This window comes from Natator depressus, chromosome 6, assembly GCF_965152275.1.
Source record: "Natator depressus isolate rNatDep1 chromosome 6, rNatDep2.hap1, whole genome shotgun sequence".
Classification (NCBI taxonomy): domain Eukaryota; kingdom Metazoa; phylum Chordata; order Testudines; family Cheloniidae; genus Natator; species Natator depressus.
Genome location: NC_134239.1, coordinates 74,456,827 through 74,483,849, shown reverse-complemented (window position 1 = coordinate 74,483,849; position 27,023 = coordinate 74,456,827). Strand labels below are relative to the sequence as shown.

Below are 27,023 nucleotides of genomic sequence, written 5' to 3'. Positions count from 1 at the left end.
AGATGCTCATGTACTAAGCTACAGAGGTCCCCGGTTTGATCGTGTCCGCTGAGGACTGGGGTCTGTCGGCATTACATAAGGTCTTCAAAACCTTTGATATATTTAAACTACATTTTAAACATAATACTCTACAGAAAACTCAGGTGTCTTAAAATATTTGGTTTTATTTATTTTATTCAGTTTTATATATGAAGACATTAAAGTATATAATCATTAGATGCTAGTGTATTTGAATAGAAAGCATATTAATTGAAATACAATCTATATTCTACAATTTACATCATTTTTTAAAAAAAACCATTAATCTCCATGTCAAACATTATAGAAATGTTCAAAATATAAATATATCTTCTAATATTTAAAATATAAACATATAAATCTAAATTTCTGCTAAAAAGCACAGTTTATAACATTTTGTTATTTGTTTTACAGCAGCTATTTAAGGACCCAGGAAAGCATTTGGGTCTCATTGAACTAGGTGCTGTACAAGTTGATGGTAAATTAGAGTGTCTGCCTCACAGAACTTCCATGTCATGGGTCTTGTCATAACTTAGAATGGATTCCACAAGTAAATGGGGAGTGAGGGATGGAGACAGAGGAGAAAATCACACTAAATGCCATATGGAAAATTTAAGAATTCCATCCTTGTGGGGGAAAAAAGTATTTTTTAAAGTTTGTTTTTAAGTTTGCCAAAATAATTTTCACTATTACTATTGTTTTTATTGGATTATAGTTACATGATGTCAAATGGGTATAAACCTGCCCCTCTAGATCTTTCTGAAGTGAAATTGTTACCTTCTCAAGAAGTTTTAGTTGATAAACTTGCAGAGAACGCACATAATGTCTGGGCAAAAGACAGAATAAAACAAGGATGGACCTATGGCATTCAGCAGGTAAGAACCACTTTGTCAGAGACATTTGAAAGCTGTAGAACTGGTGAGTTTGAGCATAGTTAAAGTACTTTTTTATGAACCATTTTTGGATGTTAGATATGAGAAAAATATAAACATAGATTGTACCAGGTACTGTATCTAATATATGATAAATTTTAATAGGCTTTGATCATGCAGTTGGTCCATGGATTGCATGGATCACCTGCTTGGATCTGATTGTAGGATCAGGGCTTGAGGAAGTTAAGTTTTTCTTTTAAACTAGTAACACTATAGAAGTAGTGTCACACTCAAGTTAATTATAAAATTTCTCAGGGACATATTTCCTTAATTTCCCTCATTCTTGTTTTGTGTGTAGTAACAGTTACTGACTTCTGTGTTTAAGTATTGCATTTACTAGCTTTTACATTTATAAAAATGCCTTTTATTTATGATGTAAGTATGACTTTTATATTGGGGGGGAGGAAGACCCCAAGCCTATATTTTATGCAGAAAAGAAAGAGCGTAAGTTAATATTGACTGTCTCTTATTACATACGTATTGTGTGAAGTTTAAAACACAATTTCCTTGAAAAACTTTCTTGTGACTTCTCTTTAGGACCTTAAGAACAAACGAAATCCTCGACTGGTGCCATATGCATTATTAGATGAGCGTACTAAGAAATCAAATAGAGACAGTCTTCGTGAAGCTGTTCGGACTTTTGCTGGTTATGGATATAATATTGAGCCACCAGACCAAGAACTAGGTATGTCTAGTAAATGCTAATTCTTCTTCATGTAGTGTCCCTATGTGTGCTCCACTTCAGGTGTTGCATGCACTTTTGATTGGAGATTTTCAGTAGCAGTGATTGTTCAGCTTGTGCACACTCTCATGAGATCTTTGTGCTCCACACTGAGAATATATAGAACTATATATATATAGGCCACTAAATACTAAATATATATAGGCCAGAGACTGAGCATCCAGCATGCTTGCTTTCAGATTATAATTTAGCCTTAATGTTAGTGTAGTTAATTTAGTTAATTTTATGATTTTGATAATTTTTTTATTTGACTAAGAGGTATTTTTGCTCCCCTCCCTACTTTCCTTGCTTATGCCAGAGGGACTTCCCTTGGGGGTTGTCGTTGCTGTGGTATACCAGGACACCTAGGCTTCAAGAACTGCCTCTCATGCTCAGAGTCCATCCCAGTTAGCAATGGACATTCTCAGTGCCTCCGCTGTTTGGGAGACACCCATGTACCTAATAACTATAAGATTTCCACATCTTTTAAAAGCAGATCTAGAAAAAAAACAGAGAAATCAAATTTAGACTCCTGATGATGCGCAAGCCCTCAGACCAGCCTAGATCCGGACTCAGAGGACCCTTTCCATACCACAGCCTTTGAGTGCACTAGTGCCCCATCCATCTCTGTATCCAGCTCACAAGAGAAGGGCACCAAAAAAGGCTCTGAGGAAGAGTTCCAACTCTCCCACCAGAGAGCCTTCTTCAAAGAAATATAAGTCACTTCAGAGACCAACAATTCTGAAGATGTCAGGTCGCAGAGTGAATACCATTGAGGCTCCAAGATTTCTGGTACTGGGAGCTCATCAAAGATTTCCAGTTCCTCCAGGAGTAATGGAACCAAGCGTCCAAAAGTGTCCTTGGTGCTGACCAACATGGTCTCTCCAGCACAGATTCTAAGTGCTCTGCAGTAAAGAAACCAGTATGATATATGGATTCCTTTGTGCTACCGTTGGTATCTAAACTGGTATCCCATACTGCTAAGCACTATAAGCCATTAACATTTTTGGACTGACATCAGACACCAGACATGTTCCACCGAAGCAATCAGTGTCTGTGGTACCGGTGGCATCTTCCAGGCAGGCTCTACTGAAACAGTCAGCACCCTCAGTACCCCTGCTGATTGCAGTCTTTAACCTCAGCTCAGGTTTACTCAGTACTGCTGGAGATCAGATACTCAGAAGACCTGCTTGTTTCTGATGAGCTGGAGTCTCCATTGTTAATGGGTACTGAATGTTTGGTGGTACCCAGATCTGCTGGGACACTGAGGCCTCATCTTTATCAAGTACCAGGGAGATCCAAACCATGTCAGGCAGGCAACTATCTTCACTTTTGTTGTCCACCCACCTCTGGACAGTGCTAAAGATGATTCCTCTGATTCTCAGAGCTCTGTCCAGGGGTCGCTTGTCTACCACAGAAATGACATCTCCCCCGTCACCTACCCAGAAAGGAAATTTCCAAGGAAGAAACAATCTTGTGCCACATCTCACTGGTTTGATCAGCAGTGGATGCCCCCTCTTCCACCCTATGGTCCCCCTCGGTGGGCATATTGGGACCTATGGGCTGTTTATCACCAATAATTCTTGAGATCTCTGAGATATTCCCATGGGGAACATAAAAAAAGATAATGACCTGTTCTATCCCTTCCTTCTCAGTAGCCTGAGCATCAGGAGGAAATTTTGAGGAGCAAGAGGCCAGAGTGGACAAGGAGGTGACACATCAAACAAATATCTCATCATCATGGCGAGATGAGGCTGTAATGCTTTCAGCACCTATTTTGGCAAACAACTTCAAGCACTTTCAGGAACAGAATAAGCTTATCACTGATTCACTCAAAATTCCTTTAAAGGAGGTCTAAGAGTCGCAGCATAAACTTATGGACATCTTACATTTGACAGCTTCCGCAGAAGTAGTGTACCAGTGAATGAGGCTGTACTGGAACCTCCCAAGACAGTCTGGCAGACTCCTGCCATGGTATCCCATACGTGTAAATGGGCAGACAAAAAGTACCATGTTCTACCTAAGAATTCAGAGTTTTTGTTCTCCTACCCACAACCAAATTCTTTAGTTGTGAAAGTGGTCAAAGAGTGTGGCAGACAGCACCATGCAAAGTCTACACCGTATGGTCAGGACAAAAGTGACTTGATTGCATAAGAGCTACTCTTCTGCAACCCTGCAATTCAGGATCACAAATTACCAGGCTCTGGTGGCAAAGTACAACCACACAAATTATGGTAAATTCAACCCCTTTATTGAACACCTTCCTGACAAACATCAAGAACGGTTCAAGGCCATCATAGACGAAGATCACCTCTTAGCGAGGACCTCACTGAAAGCCTCCATAGGGGTACCCAAACCTGTGGTTCAGTTAATCATCACGGTCGTCATACATCAAGCACTCAGCTGCCTGATCTTATATGAAGATCCAAAATACCATGTAAGACCTCCCTTTTGATGGACTTAAATTCTTTTCTGAATCCACAGGCAAGTGTCACCATAACTTTGGATGCATCTCTGGTGGGGTGGGGAGTGCACCTAGACACACACAGCATCCAGGTCAGATGATTTGCCCAAGAGGCTTATCTCTGCATCAACCTCTTGGAATTAAGAGCAGTCAGGAATGCCTATCTACACTTTCTTCTATTCATCAGGGGCCAATCCATAAAAAACCTTGGTGGACAACATACCCTGTATGTTTTACATAAATCGCTAGGGAGGGCGAGATCCCCCCTCATTTTGTGTCAAAGCAACATATGGAACTAGAGTACAGCCAATCACATCCTCATCTCAGTCTTTACCTTCCAGGCATTCAGAATACCATGACTGACAATTTGTACAGGCACTTCTCACAAGATTATGAATGGGAACTCTACCCTTGCACTCTTAGACGCATATTTCTAACTTGAAAATTCCCAGAGGTGGACCTCTCTGCAACTGCTGCTAACAAAAAAATGCAAGAAATTCTGCTTGAGGGAAGGACTGGATCATCAGTCTCTAGAGAATGCATTTCTTACTCTTTGGAGACACAGCCTTCTCTATGCATATCTACCCACACCTCTCCTCTTGAAGCAGCTGAACAGAGCCAGACTGATTCTAATTGCACCAAATTGGATGAGAAATATGATGCCCTTTCCTGATTTGTAAGGCTTCCTCCGCAGTATTACACCTCCTGACCATTCCTCATCTGCTACCCCAGAATTCTGGTTGGACTCTTCATCCCCACCTGAACATTCTTTGACACAGGGCCTGGCTCCTTGTGGTTCTCAGGGATAGAGACTTCCTGCACATTAGAAGAACAACAGCTATTATTAAACAGCAAGATGGCATCTGTGCAAAACAATTACCTAAAAAAACGGAGAGAGATTTCATCACCAGTGTGTCCAGCCACAGGTTTCACCTGTTCCCTTTTCCCTCTCTGTGGTTCTTGATTACCCGTTAGAATTAAAAAACAGTCCGGTCTTTCCATGAGTTCTGTTGAGGTTCACTTGCAGCTGCCAGAGCCTTTCAGTCTCCTCTAGAAGGATTCTCAGTGTTTGCCTACCCCATGAGGGCAAGATTCATCCAGGGGTTGATGAATCTTTCTGCAGATTAGCAGTCGTTTTAAAATTAAATTCTTCCATGATATTCTAAGGCAGTCAAAAACACTGGAAGTGTGCTCTTTTGCTTCTTTGTAATGTAGAAGGAAATATATGTGTATATTTCTCTTTTAAGGACTTTTTCTCCCCCCCCCCCTTTTATTTTTTTACTTCAGACGTATAAGGAATGTCACATTTGGGCTCTATTTTCTCTAGAGGATAACTAGGAGGTCTAAAGGATACTTATTGCAAGCCATAAAACTTTAATTGAAGGGAAAGGATGTTGAATCTTAAAGGCTTCCTTTAGCCAAAATGTTAGTTACATAAGCTAAATAGATATTAAGGTAAAATATATTACCTTACCCACTATGTCTCTCTAATATCCTGGGACCAACACAGCTACAACAATACTGCAAACACAAACTTCATGTCATTTGAGAAAGAACAAAGCAAGAGACTGTTCCAGATCCATATTATAAATATGAAGAAGAACTGTAGTATCATTCTCAGCCATGTCCATAATAAATAGTTATTCCTTTCAGAACTGAGACAGATGAAAAGTTAAACATTGGCATTTTCAGCTCTAATATTTCATTCTAATTTTTTTTGTTCTCTTTTTCACAGCTGACCAAACTGTGGCAAAAGTCAGCATTGATAAGATACGTTTCTTCAGGGTAGAACAGTCTTATGCAGTGACATCTGGAAAGTGGTACTTCGAGTTTGAAGCTGTGACTGGTGGAGATATGCGTGTTGGCTGGGCAAGGCCAGGCTGCCGGCCGGACATAGAATTGGGAGCTGATGACCAAGCATTTGTGTTTGAAGGCAGCAGAGTTAGTAAATTTATTTACAAAATTTAATTTAAATGAGTTTAAGTTTGTAGTTGTGAATAGGCTACACAGTGACATTGTAAATGTTTTTACTCTCTAAGCTACATTACAATGTTACTGTGTAGCCTATTCCATATGTTCTAATTCTACACACTGTGACTAATTCTACAGAGACAGATTACTGTTATGTTTATCTTCTTGGATTCCATGTAATTCATGGAAAGGACTCTGTTTCAAGTCAAAATTAACAAAATGCAGTTTAATCTGATAAGGCAGTTCTTTTCAGGCAAATGTCACTTCACAACAAACATAAAGGATGCTTAGCACATTAATATTCACAGGAGTTCTGTCTCTCCTCTCTTCCCCCCTTTCCCTTTTTCTTAATCTTGACTCCTTCAAGAAGGTGGATGACAATGATATTGTAGATAGGGCTTAGAGTCCTTTGAAATGGGCTTTCATCCAATTTCTGATCTGCTGTGTCACTATATGAAAATTATTTAATGTCTTTGTTCCTCAGTGTCCCCATATAAAAATAGGGAAGATACTAGCCTATAGTACCTCAAAGGAGTGTTCTGGGGCTTAATTCTTTCATGTTCATGAATCTCTTTGAGATCTCTGTATGAAAAGCAGTAGATAAAAACAAAGAAATAAGAGTACAGTCCCACAACTGATGAAATTATTTCATTAAAACTATATCTTAGATTTACAAATTATTCATATATACAGTATTAAGATATATTTTCTTATTTAGAATTTTATGAACCTATTATCATATGCAATATAGACCCACTGACTGGCAATGAGTCTTGGCTTCCCTTTTTTCCCCTTTGCTTTGAATCTCTTGCAGCGAATCGGGTGTGTTGTACTTTTAATTCTGAGCCCCTGTTCTTTTTTAGGGCCAGCGTTGGCATCTAGGCAGTGGATTCTTTGGACGAAACTGGCAACCAGGAGATGTCGTTGGTTGTATGATAAACTTAGATGATAAGTCCATGATCTTTACTCTGAATGGGGAGTTGCTTATAACCAATAAAGGTTCAGAACTTGCCTTTGCAGACTTTGAAATAGAAAAGGGTAAGTTGAATCCTATTGTTTTTAAAGTTACACTGCAAGCATATAAGAAAAATTAGGAGAAAATTATGTTGTACTACAGATTTAAAATGAATTGAGAAGTCTGAAATTGTATCGTTGCAGATGAATCTGCCTCTTCCCGTTTCATGGCTGGGGATTCCTCATATACTTGGCCCCCAGCTCTGACAGAGCATCTCAGAGCCTTCACCTGAGTGAGAGGCAATGAGGAAACTTACTTGCTGTTGAATCCAGTGCTGTTGCCCATCTAGTCTTTTGTTTGCCAAATGATTGTGCTGATTCCTTGTGCTTGAATGGCCCAAGCCTAGTCCTTTTGGTGTTTCCTGAGGATCAAGGGCAGTTATCAGCTACTTGTCTTGTTATGTTGCAATGTAAAGCCTGAAATTTAATGAAAAGATAATTAATTCTTTAGAGGGCACTGTGGTGAAGGGGTTCTGCAAGCCCTGATCTGGAAATAGAAAAATGGGTTTCAAACAACTTGCAGTACTGAATCATCGCTTTCACCAGGAATAATGGTAAGAACAAACAACCACAAATCAGCAATGATTAATAACTAAACTTAATTAGATAAAATGTTAAAGAAAACAATGTACTCCCAGATCAGGGGTTAGTGGGCATATCACATGAAAAAAATAAACTTGAACCACTTTGATATTTTATTGTATGACAGTGAGAACTAGACTTATAAATTTTAGTAGAAAGTGAGGGCTTGCACAATGAAAGCAATTTTGGGGACAACCGTGTGTTCAATTTGTTCTTTTAAATTCTTTACAAAGATTTATTTTCGATACACATTTTCCAAAATGGCTCTATGACTTTCATGTTAAGCAATGAAGATTATTGCCAATCAAATTACATTACTAATGTTAATGTTTTCATTCTAGTTTTTCACTGAAAGGTGAAATAAGTTTGATCAATGTATAGTTAAGAGGGATACTCTCCAGCTTGCTAGACTCTCAATGGACCTGCAGCACTTAAAAAATATCTGTAAAGTCCTTATAATGTGGTGGTTCTTAGGTCCATTATTCATGAATAAGGACTACCCATAATAGTAAGGATTTTCAGGATCAGCTTCCATGTATGTATGTATGTTTGGCAGGGGGAGGTCTCAAGAAATGCATTACTGAAGGTCTGTGCATTTTGATCCAATCGCATGTGCATGAAGTAGGAAAGTAAAACATCAGTAAGGAAACAGATTTTAGTTTCATGCTTCTGAGAGTTAATAAAGATAATATTAAGGTAATTAAAATTGTGTCATACCAAGGTACAATCCATACCAATGAGTAGCTGTGTCACCCCTGCCCTGTGACCTGGAGTGCATTTTACAATGCCTTGCTGGTGTAGCCTCCAACCTGGACTGCTCACAAACAGCCTCCAGCATGCAAGTCACTCCCAGCTACATCTGTGCGTGGTGCAGCCAGCCAGCCACACCTGGGATCTTACCAGCCTTAAAGATTACTGCAGGGTGCCTCCAACACAATCCCAGCCCCAGTTTTTCCCCCAGAAATGTATGTCCTGTACTGCCCAGCCTTCTCCTAGACAGTCATAGAATCATAGAATATCAGGGTTGGAAGGGACCTCAGGAGGTCATCTAGTCCAACCCCCTGCTCAAAGCAGGATCGATCCCCAATTAAATCATCCCAGCCAGGGCTTTGTCAAGCCTGACCTTAAAAACTTCTAAGGAAGGAGATTCCACCACCTCCCTAGGTAACGCATTCCAGTGTTTCACCACCCTCCTAGTGAAAAAGTTTTTCCTAATATCCAACCTAAATCTCTCCCACTGCAACTTGAGACCATTACTCCTTGTTCTGTCATCTGGTACCACTGAGAACAGTCTAGAGCCATCCTCTTTGGAACCCCCTTTCAGGTAGTTGAAAGCAGCTATCAAATCCCCCCTCATTCTTCTCTTCCGTAGACTAAACATCCCCAGTTCCCTCAGCCTCTCCTCATAACTCATGTGTTCCAGTCCCCTAATCATTTTTGTTGCCCTCCCCTGGACTCTTTCCAATTTTTCCACATCCTTCTTGTAGTGTGGGACCCAAAACTGGACACAGTACTCCAGATGAGGCCTCACCAGTGTCGAATAGAGGGGAACGATCACGTCCCTCGATCTGCTGGCAATGCCCCTACTTATACATCCCAAAATGCCATTGGCCTTCTTGGCAACAAGGGCACACTGTTGACTCATATCCAGCTTCTCGTCCACTGTAACCCCTAGTTCCTTTTCTGCAGAACTGCTGCCAAGCCATTCAGTCCCTAGTCTGTAGCGGTACATTGGATTCTTCCGTCCTAAGTGCAGGACTCTGCACTTGTCCTTGTTGAACCTCATCAGATTTCTTTTGGCCCAATCCTCCAATTTGTCTAGGCCCCTCTGTATCCTATCCCTACCCTCCAGCGTATCTACCTCTCCTCCCAGTTTAGTGTCATCTGCAAATGACAGTACAAATATACTGAATCTGTTATCCCTTTCAAGGAATAACATGCACACAACTTGTTACCCCAAATGGAGTTACCCAGACACTTCAACTTTAACACATTGGATTAAATAAAACAATAAAACAAGTTTATTAACTACAAAGAGAGAGATTTTAAGTGAATACAAGTAAAGAGGCATAAAAGTCAGAAATGGTTACAAGAAAAATAAAGAAAAACCACTTACCAGTGCCTAACTTAACAAACTATATTAGATTCAAGGCAAAGTTTTCTCACCACATGCTTCAGCAGATTTCTGACCAAACTCTCAGGTCAGGACTCCTCCTCAAGAGTCCAACGGCTGCGTCCTTTGTCTTTTCAGGTGCAGAGAACGTGATGGGCAGGGAGAAAGAGAGAGGTATCTTAGGGTGTTTGTCCCTCCTTTTTATATTTTCAGTCCCCCTCTTGACAAACATTTCCAGCTGGGACCCAGGAAACCAAGAGTCTATGTGGAAGGATATTCCCTGCTGATTGTTGTTGTGGGGTTTTTTTGGGGTTATTTTCTTTATTTATTTATTTTATTCTTTTTGCTGAAGTGTAGATTTGTGTCTCTGCCCCGTTTCCTGGCAAGAATGGCCACTTAGCAGGTAATGGTCCATCAGCCTTCTCTTTGTTTCTGAGGAACTGGTTTGTCCACTCCACAGATTTATCTGGAAAACATACTTTTAGTCACAGTCTCAGTTTATGTTTATAACTTCACATATAACACTGCTACATGCATTTTGCCATGATAATAGTGATCACCAAATTATGAGTTTTTAAATGATACCTCACAAGACATACTTTGTACAAAGATTAGTACAGTAATATGTTGGGTATGAACACTATGGTGTGTTCTATCATAAAAATACCTTTACATTGTTCTGTTAACTAATTGCCTGCTTTGGTTTGCACAGTTTGTGATCACTACTATAAATAGCTTTGATTTTGAATAGACATTAAGCCAATACTAATTGATCAGGACATACAGTTGACTGAAGACGGACAAAGGGATGGATTTAAGCAACAGGCCGCAACTTTATTAATTTAGCATTGGGGAGGCCTGCTGTGTAACCACAGGCTCTCTCTCATAAATCAGTGTAGTGTAGTTGTAGCTATGTTGGCCCCAGGATATTAGAGAGACAAGGTGTGTGAGATAATATCTTGTATGTATGTATTTATTTACTTCCTTATTTATTTATTTAGAAGTTGATGCAATAAAAGATATTACCTCACTCACCTTGTCCCTCATAAAGCAGGCATTTCACTGAATCCAGTGTGAAGTCACAGGGATTCCACCATATAACTATTCACAGCTGCTGGGGTGGGGGCGGGGGAATGGGCAGTTGGTCAGGCTTCCCTATTTGGGAAGGACCCCAAACCAAGGGATGTTGCAATACCTTTAGTCTTTCTCCCTGCTGGACACCAGCCACTTGTTTCCTTTCTCTGTTTCCTGCCTGATCCAATCCTAACATCCCAAAGCCAAATGTCAATCCTGGCATCTGAGAACAAAGCTGCCAGGGGTAGCAGAGAGAGCATCCTTCTGCTTATGCTGAAGAGGGTTATTGAGAAGGGATATCATAAGTAAAACACAGAAAACTATTTCGAAATCCTTAAAATGCCCACCCCTTCTCCCACAGTCTCACCAAATGGGGATATTGATTGGACTAACTGTGGGGGAGAGAAGCAGAGTGCATGCCTCAGAATGCAGACTTTGGTCTCTTTGCCTCCCTCTGGCCAACTGTGGGGGGAAGGGAGCTGATCAGCTCTATGCTCCCACCCTCCATTATTGTAAACCTCTTCCTGGGCTTTTGGGGGCTTCCTGCCCCTTTACATAGGAATATTCAGTACAGTTAGCCTGAGTTTTTTGGGATGATGGAGTACACTTGATGTTTGCATTTATTTACCAAATTTATCACTTATCAGCCTGACTGAAAGATACAGCAGTTAATTCTGTGACATTTACAGACTTTAATATCTTCCATTTATTTATTTTTAAGTACAGACTAGTCTGGTCTCAGAGTAGTCATGACATCTGCAGTGTGTGTGTGTGTGTGTATATATATATATAAAAGTTCCTCCTCTGGAAACCCTCTTTTACTTTCTCCTCTGTTGCTGGAATTCCCTTTGGGAACTTTTTAGCTTCCTGTTATTTTATCACCAACTGCTACAAACTTAACCAGTTTTGGTCCCCTTTTGTTCTCAGTTTCCCAGGTTGCCAGTCTGTTCTTGTCTAATATTCTCGTCAGAGCTTTTAAAAATTTCCAATGCCTCTGATGCAAGCCTTCAGGCAGTGCCACACATCAACCTAATAAAACGTGTTGTAAGATGGCTGTCTACTAGTACAGACTACATCTGTTATCGTTCTTTGGACCACCAATGCACATTAGTTAGGCAATTGGTCATGAAGAGGCAGATTATGTGAGTAGTTTTCCACAAGCACTGCTATGGTGAGCTCATCTACAGAACTCTACTTAAACAGTAATAATGAATTATGATAGTCATTATTAACACCTTACATCCAAAAGGATCTCAAAGTGTGAGTGTGTTTGCTGTTTATGTAATTAGTTTTATGCATTCATATGAGCACGCACAATCATCACTCATGTCAATGCAGATTACACGCATGTGGTCAGAGAACATTTTTACATTTGGGATCATTTCACTCACTAACCATATATGTTATTCTGCACCAGCAGTAGTACACCAATTTTTACAAGATGAATATTGACTTGGCTCCAGTTTATGCATTTTTTCAGCCTCTATCTGTATCATCTCAACTTCTCTTTTCCCTGGCCTCTACATGGTTCATTAAAAAAAAACCCTACAATATTTCCTTCCTCTCTCTCACCCCACCTTATAGAGCAACCGTTACTATATGGTTCTGTCAAAGAGGACCCAAGTGGCATTTTTAATTGTTCTTTCTTGGTTTTATTGCCATTTCCCCCAAAATGTAAAGCAGAAGGTAGTGTCCTTGCAATGGTAATAACTTCATGCTGATTAGTAATTATCTGGCAATTTTTATGTTTATCACTTTTTTAGTCTCCGGTGGCACTCTGGTTATTCAGTTCTACACAAAATCATTTCCTCAAACACTTAACTTGTCTCATGTGAATTCAGACAGTTCTTCGTCCTGCACTTTCATTTTGCATTTTTATGTGCCACGGTGTAATAGTCATTACTACTTTTTCACATTACCAACCACTGCTACTCACTGTGCTTCTTCCTGATACCATAAAAATATAAGAACAGCCATAATGGGTCACATCAATGGTCCATCTAGCCCAATGTCCTGTCTTCCAACAGTGGCTAATGCCAGATGCTTCAAAGAGAATGGACAGAACAAGGCAATCATCAAGTAATCCATCCCTTCTTCTTTAAGTGCTGTCCCTGTGGGTGCTCCACTTCAGGTGTGTCCTGGTGCCATCAATCTGAGATTTATGGTAGCAGTGTCTGTGCAGGTCATGCATGCGCAGTAGGCATCTCGCCTTACTGTTGGTGCCACGTCTAGCGCGTGCATGACCCGAGCCCTCCAGTTCCTTCTCAACCTTCCTTGGGTGAAGACAGAGCTCAGGGGCAGTGTTCATTACTCTCACCAAACCTTTAAAAAGATAGCAGTTTACATAGTGGTTAGGGTTTTTTTTTTACAAGTTATAGTTAGTGTTAGTCAGCGTTAGTGATATTTTTAAGAAAAAAAGGTTTACTTTCCCAGTTTACCCGCCTCATACCGGGATCCATTAACCGTCAGAGCTGCGTGGCTACCCAGCCTTTAAGCGATGCGGCTCTTGCCGCAAAGCAGTGCCTGTTTCAGACAGACAGTCTTTGTGTGTCTGATGTCGTGGGGAGATGCATGTCCCACAAAAATGCACCCACTGCAGTAATCTGAAAGTGAGAGCTGGACGTGACCGAGATCTCTGCTTGAAAACGATACTGATGGAGAAATCAATCCAACCAGAGCCAGAACAATGGACCTCCTCTCCAGGCACCCACCTGCAGAGACAGAAGACATGGCTTCCTCTAAAAGACCAAGGAAGAGGGCGCAGATGTCTCCATAGAGAGCACCACGGAAAAGTAGATGGTCTCCTGCCAGGTCACTACCCCTGATGCTGACACATGCTCAGGTGAGCACCTATGATGCTCCGGGCACCTCCGGCATCTCCAAGTCGCAAGTAAAGGAGACGGAGTCAAGGCACAGATGGCAACCTACCTTCTCCACGGCACCAAATTCACCTGTTAAAGACCCGGTGCCAAGCGTCTCCTCAGGCACCATGCCTCCATCCTGCCACCGACATTGCAGTCAGCACCGGCTGAGAAAACCAAGTCAGCACCAACAGCACTAACTAAATCAATACTACACCTGACGACACTGACATCGGCACCGATGAGAGTGCCCCCATCGGCTCCGACAGCACCGACATCAGAACTGCCACAGAATTTATTGCAACAAAGAGACTTGGCAGTGTCATCGGCACCGCAGTCCCCACTACTCGGTACTGAGGGCTCTCCTGTAAGTTATAGAGGAGATCCGCAAACTTCTCACAGCGTGGTACACTCACCCTGTAATGATGATGATGAACCATGCACTTTCTTGCCGCACCACTCATCATCGAAAGACTGACGACCAACCTGGAGCCAGATGGGTCCTAAATACCCTCATAACCAGCCAGCCCAACCATGTTACGGACCACCGTGGCTATATCCACCAATGGCCTTCCTAATGCAATGGGCACATTGGGAACTGGTGACTTCCCAGGGCCCCCAATCCAGGCTACGCGTGGCTCATAGAGGCGAGTTGAGGTCTAATCCCATGTCTCCCACCCCGAAACCAATGAAGGCCCAGGATGTTGGGGATGACACAGAAACAGCCACTGATCAGGAAGTGACATCTCCTGTTCACAATTCTTCCTCGTCCCTGGATGACGCAATCATGCCACTGCTGCCTACCTCGGCGGATGACTTCAAACAGTTCCAGGAACTGTTTAAGTGGCTTGCCCAAAGCCAGGACATGCCTTTGGAGGAAGTACAGACAAACCAACACAAGCTGGTACAAATCTTACAACCTGCATCTACTTTCAAAATCTCTCTGCCAATCTTAGAACCAGCGGAGACAGTCTGGCAGGTGCCAACCTGAATTTCACTGACATGCGAAAGGGTGGATAGAAAGTATTATGTCCCCACCAAAGAGGTGGGCTTCCTCTTCTCGCACCTGCCTCCCAACTCCTTGGTGGTCGACGCCGCTAATCAATGTGGCAAACAACAACAGTTTAGATAGACCCCACAAGATAAAGAACATAAGAGGCTTGACCTCTTTGGATAAAACATTTATTTGGCGACATTACAATTCTGAGTCACAAACTATTCAGCCTTGCTGGCTAAATATGATTATGATAATTAAGGGAAACTCAGCTCATTCACAGCAGAGCTCCCTGAGGAGAAACCATCACAATTCCAGGCTATTATAAATGAGGGTCAGCTCATAGCTAAAACAGCCCTCCAAGCATCTTTAGACATCGTGGACATGGCAGCCAGAACCATTGCCATTCCATAGTCATGCACCAAGTATCCTGGTTGCAGTCCTCTGGCATACCTAAAGAACTTCAAACCAAGGTCGAGGACCTACCTTTCAACTGAGAGAAGCTCTTTTTGAACAAGACATATGAGGTGCTCCACTCAGTGAAGGATTCTCGAGCCACCCTTTGCATTTTGGGGATCTACAGGCCATCTGTGAAGAGAAGACGATACCAGCCTTACCAGAGAAACTGGGATTACTCTTCCAACTGACAGCAACAACAGCGACAATACGAGAACCAAAGACATCGTCAGCGACGCCACCTCAAGATCATCCGTTGACTTCTCAGTTGGCTCCACCCAAGCCACAATTTTGAAGTTTTGGTCGAGGATTTGGACGACCTCCCTCACCAGGCAGCGCTTCCACCCAATCTGTCCCCATGCTATGGATGCCACCTTTGCCCATTCTACCACATGTAGAATCAATAACAATGGACCAATTGGTGTTAGAGATTGTACGATCGGGATATACCATGCCCTTTACCTCCCGACCACCTACCCTACCCATCCCTCTTCAGGGACCCTTCTCACGAGCACCTGTTATGGCAAGAAGTCGATCGTCTTCTACAACTAGGTGCTGTGGAACGAGTACCTTCTCAATACATGGGGAGGGGGTTCTACTCCCTCTACTACCTGACCCAGAAGAAGAATGCGGGATGGAGACCTATCTTGGATCTCAGGAAACTCAACGTTCAAAAGTTCAAAATGGTGACACTGGCACAATACTTCCAGCGCTGCAAAAGTGGGACTGGTTTTCAGCCCTCAACCTTCAAGATGCTTATTTTCATGTTACTATACACCCCGGTCACAGGAAATTCCTGCATTTCACAGTAAGACAGGAACACTTCCAGTACAGAGTACTAGCTTTTGGCCTATCCACCGCAGCAAGAGTTTTCTCCAATACCCTAGCGGTAGTAGCAGCACATCTACACAAACTGGGAATAATGATTTTCCCTTACCTGGACAATTGCCTTTTCAAAGGCCCAACTCAGCAAGGAGCAGTGGACTCAGTCCAGACAACGATCACACTATTCAGGGATCTAGGACTACAGATAAATGAACGAAAATCCACTTTAGTTCCTGTCCAACAACTGGACTTAATCGGGCCACATCTTGATTCCATAGATGCCAAGGCATCACTGCCCTGAACAGATTCACAACTCTGACAAACCTTATCTCAGAGGTAAGAGTCAGCCTCCAAATACCAGCTCGTACTGTCCTGCAACTGCTAGGACATATGGCAGCTGCAAGGTTTGTGGTACGACATGCAAGCCTACAGCTGTCTTCAGGGCTGACTGAACTCGGTATACATACCCAGCAAGCACAGCCTGCACAAGTGACTTACGGTACCACTCCGTGTCCTGGACTCTCTACACTGATGGACAAGACCAGAAAATGTTTGCATGGGCATCCCGTTCCAACAGGAAACCCCTTCAATAGTAATCAAGACAGATGCCTCACTGATAGGCTGGAGTGCCCGTAGCCACACAGTTCCAGGCACATGGTCTCCCGTGGAGATTCAGTTACACATCAGTCTACTAGAACTATGCATGGCCTACAATGCCTGCAGACACTGCCTACTGCACATACAGAACGAATCAATTCACATCATGACCGAAAACATTACCAGCATGTTTCACATCAATAGACAAGGGGGTGCTCGATCTCATTCGCTGTGCACTGAAGCCATGAAACTGTGCAACTGGTGCGTACACCACAACATAAACATTTTGGCCACCTACCTTCCCAGCTGCCAGAATCCGGTGGCGGACATGCTAAGCAGATATGTCTCTTGAGTCCGCGAATGGGAAATGAATGGGAGAGTTTTGCTCTCCATTTTCCACCAGTGGGGCACTCCCCAATGAACAGCAAATGCGCAATGTTCTGCTCAAGAGCAGGAATGGAACCCTGGTCACTGAGGGATGCCTTTCTCATCATATGGGATGCACACCTCATGTACACTTTCCCACTGATTCCAATGGTATCACACATGATACACAAGATATGAACAGACAAGGCCAAGGTTATCCTCATAGTCCCAACATGGCCCAGATAAGCATGGTACCTTTACCTGATGCGCATGGCGATATGCGCCTGTGGTGGGGTGGTGCCCCACCCCCATGCCAGATTGGGCTACAACAGGCCAGAGCAGCTGCACAAGGCGGCAGCCAATCAGGAGGGCCTGTTAGAGAGCCTGTCAGGGCCAGTATTACAGCCAGCCAATCAGGGCTAGGCTAGGCCCTATATAAAGGCTGCCCAGGAAGGGAGCAGGCAGTCTCTCTCAGACCTTCAAGGGAGAAGATCTGTCTCCTGAGCGAAGGAGATCAGCACCCAGGACAGCGCAGTGCTGGACAGGCGTGGGGGAGCTGAGGAGAGCTCCAGCCCAATACCTGCCAGGCTGCAGGCCCTGATAGAAGGGCCCACAAGGTGCAAGCGGGCCGAAGGGGAAGCGCCCAGAGAGGAGAGGCGAAAAAGGGGAGCAAAGGAGGGCAGGGAGGCTGCCACCAGAGGGTACCTGGGCTGGGACCCAGAGTAGAGGGTGGGCCTGGGTCCCCCCCCTTCCCCCTTGTACTACACCTGGTCATTAGGAGTGGCCATAGCAGACTGCACCCAACCCCTGATAGAAGGGCTTAGACTTTGTGGATGTGGTTGGCCACTGCAGCTGGGGTGAAGAGAAAAGACTGCTGTTAACCCCCCCCCCCCAGAAGGGGGCGAGTGTGGACTTGGGTGCACTGCTGGAGGGCAGTGTCCTGAAGAGGACACCGCGAGCTGGGAGTAACGTGGGTCGAGAAGCCAATTGAGGGCGAGAGATGGACGGGACACCACCGGCAGAGGGCATGCTGCATGAACTGAGCTAATTCCCAGAGTGAACAGCAGGAGGCGCTGTGGTGGTGAGTCCCAACCCTGTCACAGCGCCCCTCGAGCTTTCTCTCATTGTCCGAACCTGCTGTCCGAACCATTGTCCGAACCAGTTGTTAAATTTAGAAGCCCTTTTAGAACCGGTTGTTCCGCGAGGGACAACCGGTTCTAAAAGGACTTCTAAATTTAACTGGCCCAAAGTGGCACCTTAGATGCTGACTCCATGGGTGCTCCAGGGCTGGAGCACCCAAGGGGAAAATTTGGTGGGTGCAGAGCACCCCCCGGCAGCTCCCCGCCCCACCCCCAGCCCCAGCTCACCTCCGCTCCGCCTCCTCCCCTGAACGCACCGCCCCGCTCTGCTTCTCCACCCCCCCAGGCTTCCCACGAATCAGCTGTTCGCACGGGAAGCTGGGGCAGGCTGAGAAGCAGGCCGCAGCTTCCCGCTTATGCCCAGGGAGGCGGAGGTGAGCTGGGGCGGAGGGGCACGAGGAGGGCCGCCCATGCTGCAGCAGGTAACCCGAGGGTGGGGGGCACACAGGGGAACCGCTACCCGCCCCAGCTCACCTCCACCACCCTCGGCCTGAGTGTGAAGCCACCACCTGCTTCTCAGCCCTCCCAGGCTTCCCGCCGAACAGCTGAGTCGCGGGAAGCCGGTGGAGGGGGTGGAGAAGCAGAGCGGGGCGGTGCGTTCAGGGGTGGAGGCAGAGCAGAGGTGAGGTGATCCGGAGCTGGGCATGGGGTGGAGAGATGCCAGTGGGGGCTCTGTACCCACCAAATTTTCCCCATGGGTGGTGCTTCAGCCCCAAAGACTCCTCAGGGAGTCGGCGCCTAAGGCGCCACTTTTGATGTGATCAGTGGGGGAGCGGCCGCTCGCCCTGCTCCCCCCTTAGCTACGCTCCCCCGCCCCTAGGAGCCAGAGGGACCTGCTGGATCCTTCCTGGGAGCTGCCCCAGGTAAGCACTGCCGGGACTCCCCACCTCGCCCCCCGGCAGGTCCCTCTGGCTCTTAGGGATGGGGCGGTGTGGACACCCACTACGATGGCCCACGAGACCCTCCTGCCCGGTTCTGGGGGCAGTCGGGGACAGGGGAGGCGGTGGATGGGGCAGCGGTCCTGGGGGGCAGGGGTGGGCAACGACCCCCTCGTGGGGTGAGGAGGAAACCCGTTGTTAAGATTTTGGCAGCTCATCACTGGGTAGAGGGGAGGTTCGGGGATAGCCTGTAGAGAAGAAAGGAAAACAAACAAGAAATAAAATAGGTATAAAGCCCAGGGTAACTTTCTCTGTAGAGGGAACATAGGGTTATGGTTTCATAGGGAATTTTTTAAATGATAATTACATTTTAAAAATGTATATGATCCAGAGCCATCAAATTGCATGTTATTAGCCTATGCAAATGTATCCCTTTTATTACTGTTACCTTCATTTTCCCTCCCCGTTTCACTTTTATTGTTTGTTACACTTGCTTCTTATATCTTGTTTTCAGTAAACTCTTTGGGAGAACGAGCCATGTCTACCTATGTACTTGTATAGTGCCTCGCACAAAGAAGCCGTGGGACCTTTGGGCACTACTATGACAATAGTATGAGCAAGTGCATTATGGAGTATTTTTAAGACCTGTATTAACACAGCACTCCTCCTGTGCACATTAGAAGCTTTGTAGAAGCATACAGATCTTCTCATATTTATATGTTCCCCAGATCCGTGAGCTCTGAATCTCATGGGCTTGATAAACTCAGCAGATGGAGGGTTGCTAATTTGTGGAACCATGATTCGTTTAAAGTTAACATGCTCCTATAGAGTTTTTAAGGTTCACAAGAAAAGTGCTGCAGGACTTGGGACCGTGAAGGGCATCAAAACCCTGCTAATACATAGGGAGTTGAGTTCCTGGGTCGGTTCCCATTGGTCTTCAGCCTGACTCTGAGTGCACCAGAAGCAAGTTTGGACCCTAAGGAGAAATGGTGAAAGGCCTTTAACAAAAAAATTCTTAAGACAAATATCAAGTCCATCTAGTCTTATTTTGAGTTTTGGAAAAAGTTTGTGGCCCAGCCCTTTGTGTTGCTTTTTTGGCTGTGTAGATAATTGTATTCCCTTGCATATTTGATATGTATTTGAATTCAGTTTGTATTTTTGTTCACATAGAAATTCATGCTGATTTTTTGCCTAAAATAAGTTTGGAGGTGTGAGTGGTAATTTTATGTATATAACTTTTTCATCCTGAAGAATTGGCACTCAAAGGACTTTACAAGACAATAAAACCCACACAGGCATAGGTGTGGGAGCTAGGCAACCAACTACCACACATTGGGGTGAAGGGAAATTTTGGCCAAGGACACCCAGTGAGACCTTACAGAAAACTATGTGGGATTTTTAATGTTCACACTGAGCAGATATGGTCTTGAGTACTAAGATTGCACCTTAAATATCTCCATTCAGTAAGCTGTATGAACCTATGTTTTATTTGCCTCAGAACAATTAAGAACTGAGCTGATCCTTCCTGTATTTGAATGACTGGTTCAAGCAAACTTGGGTTTTTCAAACCTGATGGTTAGACCCCTAAAGGTATGTTTATGCGTCAAAGAAAATCCTGTGGCACTGAGTCTCAGAGCCTGGGTCAATTGACTTGGGTTCACAGGGCTTGGGCTGTGGGGCTAAAAATAGCAGTGGGCTCTGAGATCCAACGTCCATCCTGGGTTTCAGAATCCAGGCTCCACCTTGAGCAAGAACATCTACACTGCTATTTTTAGCCCCGCAGCCCAAGCCCTGTGAGCCTGACTCAGTTGACCCAGGCTCTCAGATTTGGCACCATGGGTCTTCCTTTGCAGTGTAGAGCTATCCTAAACCACCTCTTCAAGTTCACGTATTTTCATGTTTGTTTCAGATATAACTGTCTGCTTGTTTACATAAATGTTGTAGTAAGGATGAACCTCATCCTGGTGCAGAGGTCCAACACAAAGCCCTCTGCAGCAATTGTGCCCCACTGAAGTCCTTAAAAGGGAGGATAAGTGAAGTGATGTGGCCTTGCATGGGCCCTCACGACAGAAATGAATTTCACCCATGTTCATGTATCGGAATGTTAACCTTTCTTAATTCTTAAATGAACTGAGGTTAAATTTACATTGGATAGAATCCAAAATAAATGCTTGTGTTCTCTAGGTAAATTGTGTTTTGTTTTCTGTATTATCATTTATTTAGGTTTAGTCCCAATTTGCTCACTGGGTCTGTCTCAGATTGGCCGTATGAACCTTGGAATGAATGCCAGCACCTTCAAGTATTATACAATGTGCGGCCTTCAAGAGGGTTTTGAACCTTTTGCTGTCAACATGAACCGAGATGTCGCTATGTGGTTTAGCAAACGCTTACCAACTTTTGTCAACGTGCCAAAAAATCATGCTCATATTGAGGTAACGTTGCATGTTAAGAAGACACCTGTTTCTAAACTGTTGACTTAGTCATGCCAAGATTGTAAATCCTCAGTGATACTTACTGTCATAAGGTAATATATAATAAAGCTATTACTCAAAGACTTTAAGGCCAGAAGGGACCATCGTGGTGTAGTTTGATCTCCTACACATCTCAGGCCTCACAACCACACCCACCCATTCCTATAATAGGCCCATAACTTCTGGCTGAGTTACTGAAGTCCTCAAATCTTGATTTAAATACTTCAAGTTACAGAGAAGCTACCATTTATTCTAGTTCAAACCAGTAAGTGACTCATGCCCCACACTGCAGAGGAAGGCAAAAACTCCCCAGAGTCTCTGCCAAGCTGACCTAGGGGAAACTTCCTTCCCAAACCAAAATATGGTGATAAGACCCTGAGCATGTGGGCAAGACTCACCAGCCATACATCTGGGAAAGAATTCTTTGTCATAACTCAGATCCCTCCCCATTTAGGGTCTCATCTCTGGCAGATATTTGCTAATAGCAGTCATGGATGGGTCATATGCTATTGTAGGCAATCTCATCATAGCATCCCCTACTTGAATTATCAAGCTCAAAACAAGTTAGGTTTTTTGCCCCCCACTATTCTCATTGGAAGGCCATTCCAGAATTTCGCGCTCTGATCATTAGAAACCTTCATCTAATTTCAAGCCTAAACTTGATATTGATAGCTTGATAGCTAAATGATGTCCATTTGTTCTTGTGCCAACATTGGCCCTTAACTTAAATTATACCCCTCCTCCCTGTGTTTATCCCTCTGATGTATTTTGTAGAGAGCAATCATATCTCCCCTTATCTTTGTTTTGTTAATCTAAACAAACTAAGCTCCTTAAACCTCCTATCATAAAGCAGAATCTCCAGTCCGCTGATAATCCTAGTAGCCTTCTCTGCACCTGTTTCAGTTTGAACTCATCTTTCTTAAACATGGGAGATGAGAATTGCACACAGTATTCCAGATGAAATCTCACCACTGCCTTGTATAATGGAGGTAACGCTTCTCTATTGCTATTGGAAATATCTCACCTGGTGTATCCTAGGATTGCATTAACTAATGTTGGCTAAAATTTCAGATGATCTCCTTGTCTGTCTCCCACTTCATTTATGGTAGTGTTGTCACCCCGTGTGGATGTTCATTGTTGTTCTTTATGTATGTATTACTCATTCATACTGGTGCACTACAGTCATTTGGGTACTTAAAGCATGCCAACTGTGGATTATTTTAAATTTCTTTTGTATCCAAATTTATATTTTCTACCTTTTCCTTTTTTACCCTTTTTATCTGCCTTCTTATCTTGAGGGTCTGTTCAGTCACCTTGACCATACATCAAGATAGAAGTCATTGGGACTCTATATTAAAATTAAAGTGAGAATCTAAAAAAAACCTTTTGAATTATGAGTGTAAGAGATTAACAATGCAAATAATATTTGTCTTTCTTGGATTTTTCTCTACTGGACATTTGGCTTGACTTTGTTGTGTGAGGATGAAAAGTTTAAACAGCTACCTGTTCAGTATAAGTTAATTCTTGGTCAGCTGAATTCAGCATGAATTAATACAAAATTTCCATAATGTGTTTCTCAGTTTTATAAATAAATTTGATATTATTTTTATGATTTTTAGATAACGAGAATCGATGGAACCATTGACAGCCCACCTTGCTTGAAAGTGACCCACAAGACATTTGGCACACAGAACAGCAATGCAGACATGATATATTGCCGTTTGAGCATGCCCATTGAGTTCCATTCATCCTTTAACTATGGCACTGGTGTGACAAGTGCATCTGCTGATGCTTTCCAAAAAAGGTTAGATTTATATTTAATCATCTTGTGGTAGACTTCTAGTCGAAATTTAATAAACGATTCTCCATTATTCTCTTTTTTACACATAGTACTTCCCATTCATTTTCCTCCCACACACTGTAATTTTATAGGATTTATGTTACTGATGTTGTTTATTTATTAACAAAGCACAGCATTTTAAATGTGAAGATTTAAATAACCTTAAAACAAAAATTTGCTGCAGAGCACTAGATATCCAAACAAGAATTGAATCTACCCAAAGAAATGTAGCAAGAGGGCTCTAGTTATTTATTGGCTTGACTTTGAGACGTGCTGAGCACTCAAAAATCCCAGTGAGATCAGCAGGATTTCCAGGGATTCAGCACCTCTGAAAGCCAGGCCAGAATCTTTTACTTACCCTCTAATCTTGAATTTATATTATATAATCTCCACCCCATTTCATATTTCCACTCCTCTTCTTAGTTCATGTGTACTACAAATGCAGCAATAAATATGCTCAGGGAAGGAAAAATACCATTTATCTTTGGTTGGCTGTTGTAAATATTTCTCTCTACAGTTCTTCCTCATGTCAATGGGAATGATCACATATGCATCACCTTCCTTCCTTGATCTTCTCTAGAAAGGGTTGTTGCATTCCATTGACTCCAGGCATGAAAGTACCGTAGTCTATGCCCAACAAACAGAAACTAATCCATATGAGCAATTTATTTCAAGTATTCAAAATATATATATATATATATATATATATATATATATATACACACACACAGTGTCACTTAATGCTTTACACTACCAAATTACTACAATGCTACTTTTTTCCTCCAGAAAACAGAACCAAGAAACTGCTCTTCACACTACAACAGTAAGTAAATATGCTCAGTTATGCTTTTCATTACTTAATGTTTGCTGCATGGTAATATGCTCATTTAAAAAGGGTCTCTTGAAAATCCCTGGAAAATACTTTCCAGTGATTTTATTTGTGTGTTTCCCCATTGGCCAAAATTTTAAAATTTGGTGCCTATGTTTGTTTCTAAATATATATCTAAACCCTGTCTTTATTGTGGATTATTCTTTCTTTATTGTAGTACTACTACTACTTTACTAACTGTAGTATTTCTATATAAGGGGAGACCATTTTCTCATGTTTCAGAGCATGCACAGTAACTGTGCTTTTTTTTTTTTTAATTCTGAATGTATATTTGATGGTCTCTTCCTGTATTTGTTAAGAATGTTTCTTATTTTTGTCTTCATAATACAATTCAGTTTTCTGTCACTGACCCACTATTTCTCTTTTCAGTACTATTACTCAGTGCGAATATTTGCTGGTCAAGACCCATCCTCTGTCTGGGTTGGCTGGGTAACACCTGACTACCACTTTTACAGTGAAAATTTCGACCTAAACAAAAATAGCACAGTGACAGTTACTTTAGGTGATGAAAGAGGCAGGGTTCACGAAAGGTAGGGGACTTGCATATCACTTATTAAAGAATATTTTTTTTTAAATTACCTATTTACTTGTTGTTGGAATGGAATTTTACTTTATTATCCACAAAGATGAATGAAACTGAAGTAATAATGGATCGTGATCTAATGCTCATTTAAATTCAAGTATTAGATGGAACTAGTCACTAAATCATATACTTGTTAATTAACAAATTTTAGGTGGTGCTGTTAAAGTCCGATAAGGGGGCATTCTGTTTCAACTAACAATTTGCCCAGCTCTCCTCCTTTCATTGTTACACCTGAATAATCACTACAGGTGAACTCATGCTTTCCAAATCAGGCATGTCACAGCTGAGTGGCATTCAGAAAAGTAAGATTCATTCATGCTTTTGAAATCTGCAAAGAACATTAGAGAGGGCCTTTCCAAACTGAACCATGTCCAAGCGAATATTGATTCGTTGGTATAAGTGCAAGTAAAGACACCAGGACAAGTGAGAAATGGCTTTGCAAAGTAAGTTTGTTGTTCATTTGACAAATGGTCAGTACAAACAGTGATCAGTAAAACGAAGTTCCTTTATATTTTAAGATGTTCTTTCTTCATTATGACAACAAAACAGTAAAAAATCTGACCTCTCCCTCAGAATTTCTAGTTATTAGTGAAAAAAAATTATTTAATGTCCATCTTAACCTTTATATTTAATCAGTCACAATCCAGCAAATAGAACAGGAGTACTTGTGGCATCTTAGAGACTAACAAATTTATTTGAGCATAAGCTTTCATACAAATAATTAGTTTTCATTGTTCTTGAAATTTTTCTTTCAGTGTGAAGCGCAGTAACTGCTACATGGTTTGGGGTGGAGACACTTTTGCTAATTCCCAGAGATCAAGTCGCAGTAATGTTGATTTAGAAATTGGATGCCTTGTTGACCTGGGTACTGGAACGTTGTCATTCACAGCCAATGGAAAAGACCTTGGCACTTGTTATCAGGTATTAGCAGCTTTTCAGAAAATTAGCTATCAAGTTGGCTGCTTTAACAAAAATTATTTCTTTCTTTGCCAGATGTCTAACTTTCCTGTGACAACAGTACATATTTCTGATATCATTATCTTTTGAAATGTGTGTTGATAAAATGAAAAATCTGCTCATTTAATGCCACATTTCTCCTGTTTCCAATAATTCTTTTAAACAGAGAAAATAGTACTGATATTAACAGAAAAATATTAGTTGGAAAAAATATTGATCGGACCTTTTGTCTCTCCTATGTGCCAATATTTTGTTTGATAATTTTTATTTTATTAAATTTTATTTAAAAATCATTCTTTAATATGTAACATATCAAGAAAGGAAGCAGGAATGATTTAGAGTGGAGGTAGATTTTGGCTTCAGAAATCAAATCCAGATTTCAGGAACCCCAAAGTTTGGATCTGGATATCTGGTTTGACTAAATATTTGAATAGCGACCATATACAACTTTTGGATCTTGGTTCAGGTTTTGTATGTCCCCCAGAACTCTGGAATTTGGGGATCTGGTGACTGGGTTTAGTTCAATCTCTAGTTAAGTATACTCTTAAATTTCATTTCATAAACATTTTGCTCCTTTTTTCAGCTTAGATGGTGAAACTAGGCTGGTCAGTTTACTTTATGCTTTTATTTATGCAGTAGCTAACACAATACTGTCACATCTGAGTTTGTGGAATGGCAAGGAAATGTTTAAATTAAAAGTAAACCTTGTTATTAAACTTTAAAAATAATGACAATATTTGTTTTTTTTTTAGTATTTTGAAAACTTTTTATTTGCAAAACCTATACATGGAGTATAAATGCTGAAGTGAAAACTTTAAAAACTATAATTTTTCTTACAATCAAAACACTTACTCTAAATTTGTTAAACAAGAAATTACTGGGTGATTAATCTGTCCCTCCTCTAAACCTGATTTTGCCCTTCTGTATTTGGGACTTCTTCGGTTGACTTCAGTAGAATTTGTACGCAAGGATCTTTTGCAGGATCGGGCCCTCTCATGCTGCTGTGACTTTTAGAAAGCACTGTGATCTCCAAACAAGCTATCCAACATTCAGTCTAGCAATGAAATGGCCATGTTTCAGATCTAGATGTTTATTTCAATAAAACAATGTTCAGTGAATTATTGTACCAGCAGTCCACTTCACTTTCTTCTGCAGAAGGAGCCTAACAGACTGAACTATTACAAATTATATTAGTTACTTGAAAAACAATTCCATATTTAGTAAGTCATTTTCATCATATACTAAAAAAGCTGTCACTAGCAACAGATAATAGCATAC

The 27,023-nt window shown here is 42.2% G+C and overlaps 1 protein-coding gene across 1 annotated transcript in view; it reads left to right on the top strand.

The window, feature by feature from the left end:
• The window catches only part of RYR3 (ryanodine receptor 3), a 577,606-nt gene that overhangs the window by 222,997 nt on the left and 327,586 nt on the right, over positions 1–27,023 (top strand). Inside the window, exons 26-34 of the mRNA XM_074955741.1 lie at positions 734–893; positions 1,488–1,635; positions 5,871–6,076; positions 6,970–7,144; positions 21,229–21,437; positions 23,096–23,280; positions 24,103–24,139; positions 24,575–24,735; positions 25,544–25,709. Coding sequence (XP_074811842.1) covers positions 734–893; positions 1,488–1,635; positions 5,871–6,076; positions 6,970–7,144; positions 21,229–21,437; positions 23,096–23,280; positions 24,103–24,139; positions 24,575–24,735; positions 25,544–25,709 — 1,447 coding nt within the window. The remainder of the gene's footprint in view (positions 1–733; positions 894–1,487; positions 1,636–5,870; positions 6,077–6,969; positions 7,145–21,228; positions 21,438–23,095; positions 23,281–24,102; positions 24,140–24,574; positions 24,736–25,543; positions 25,710–27,023) is intronic.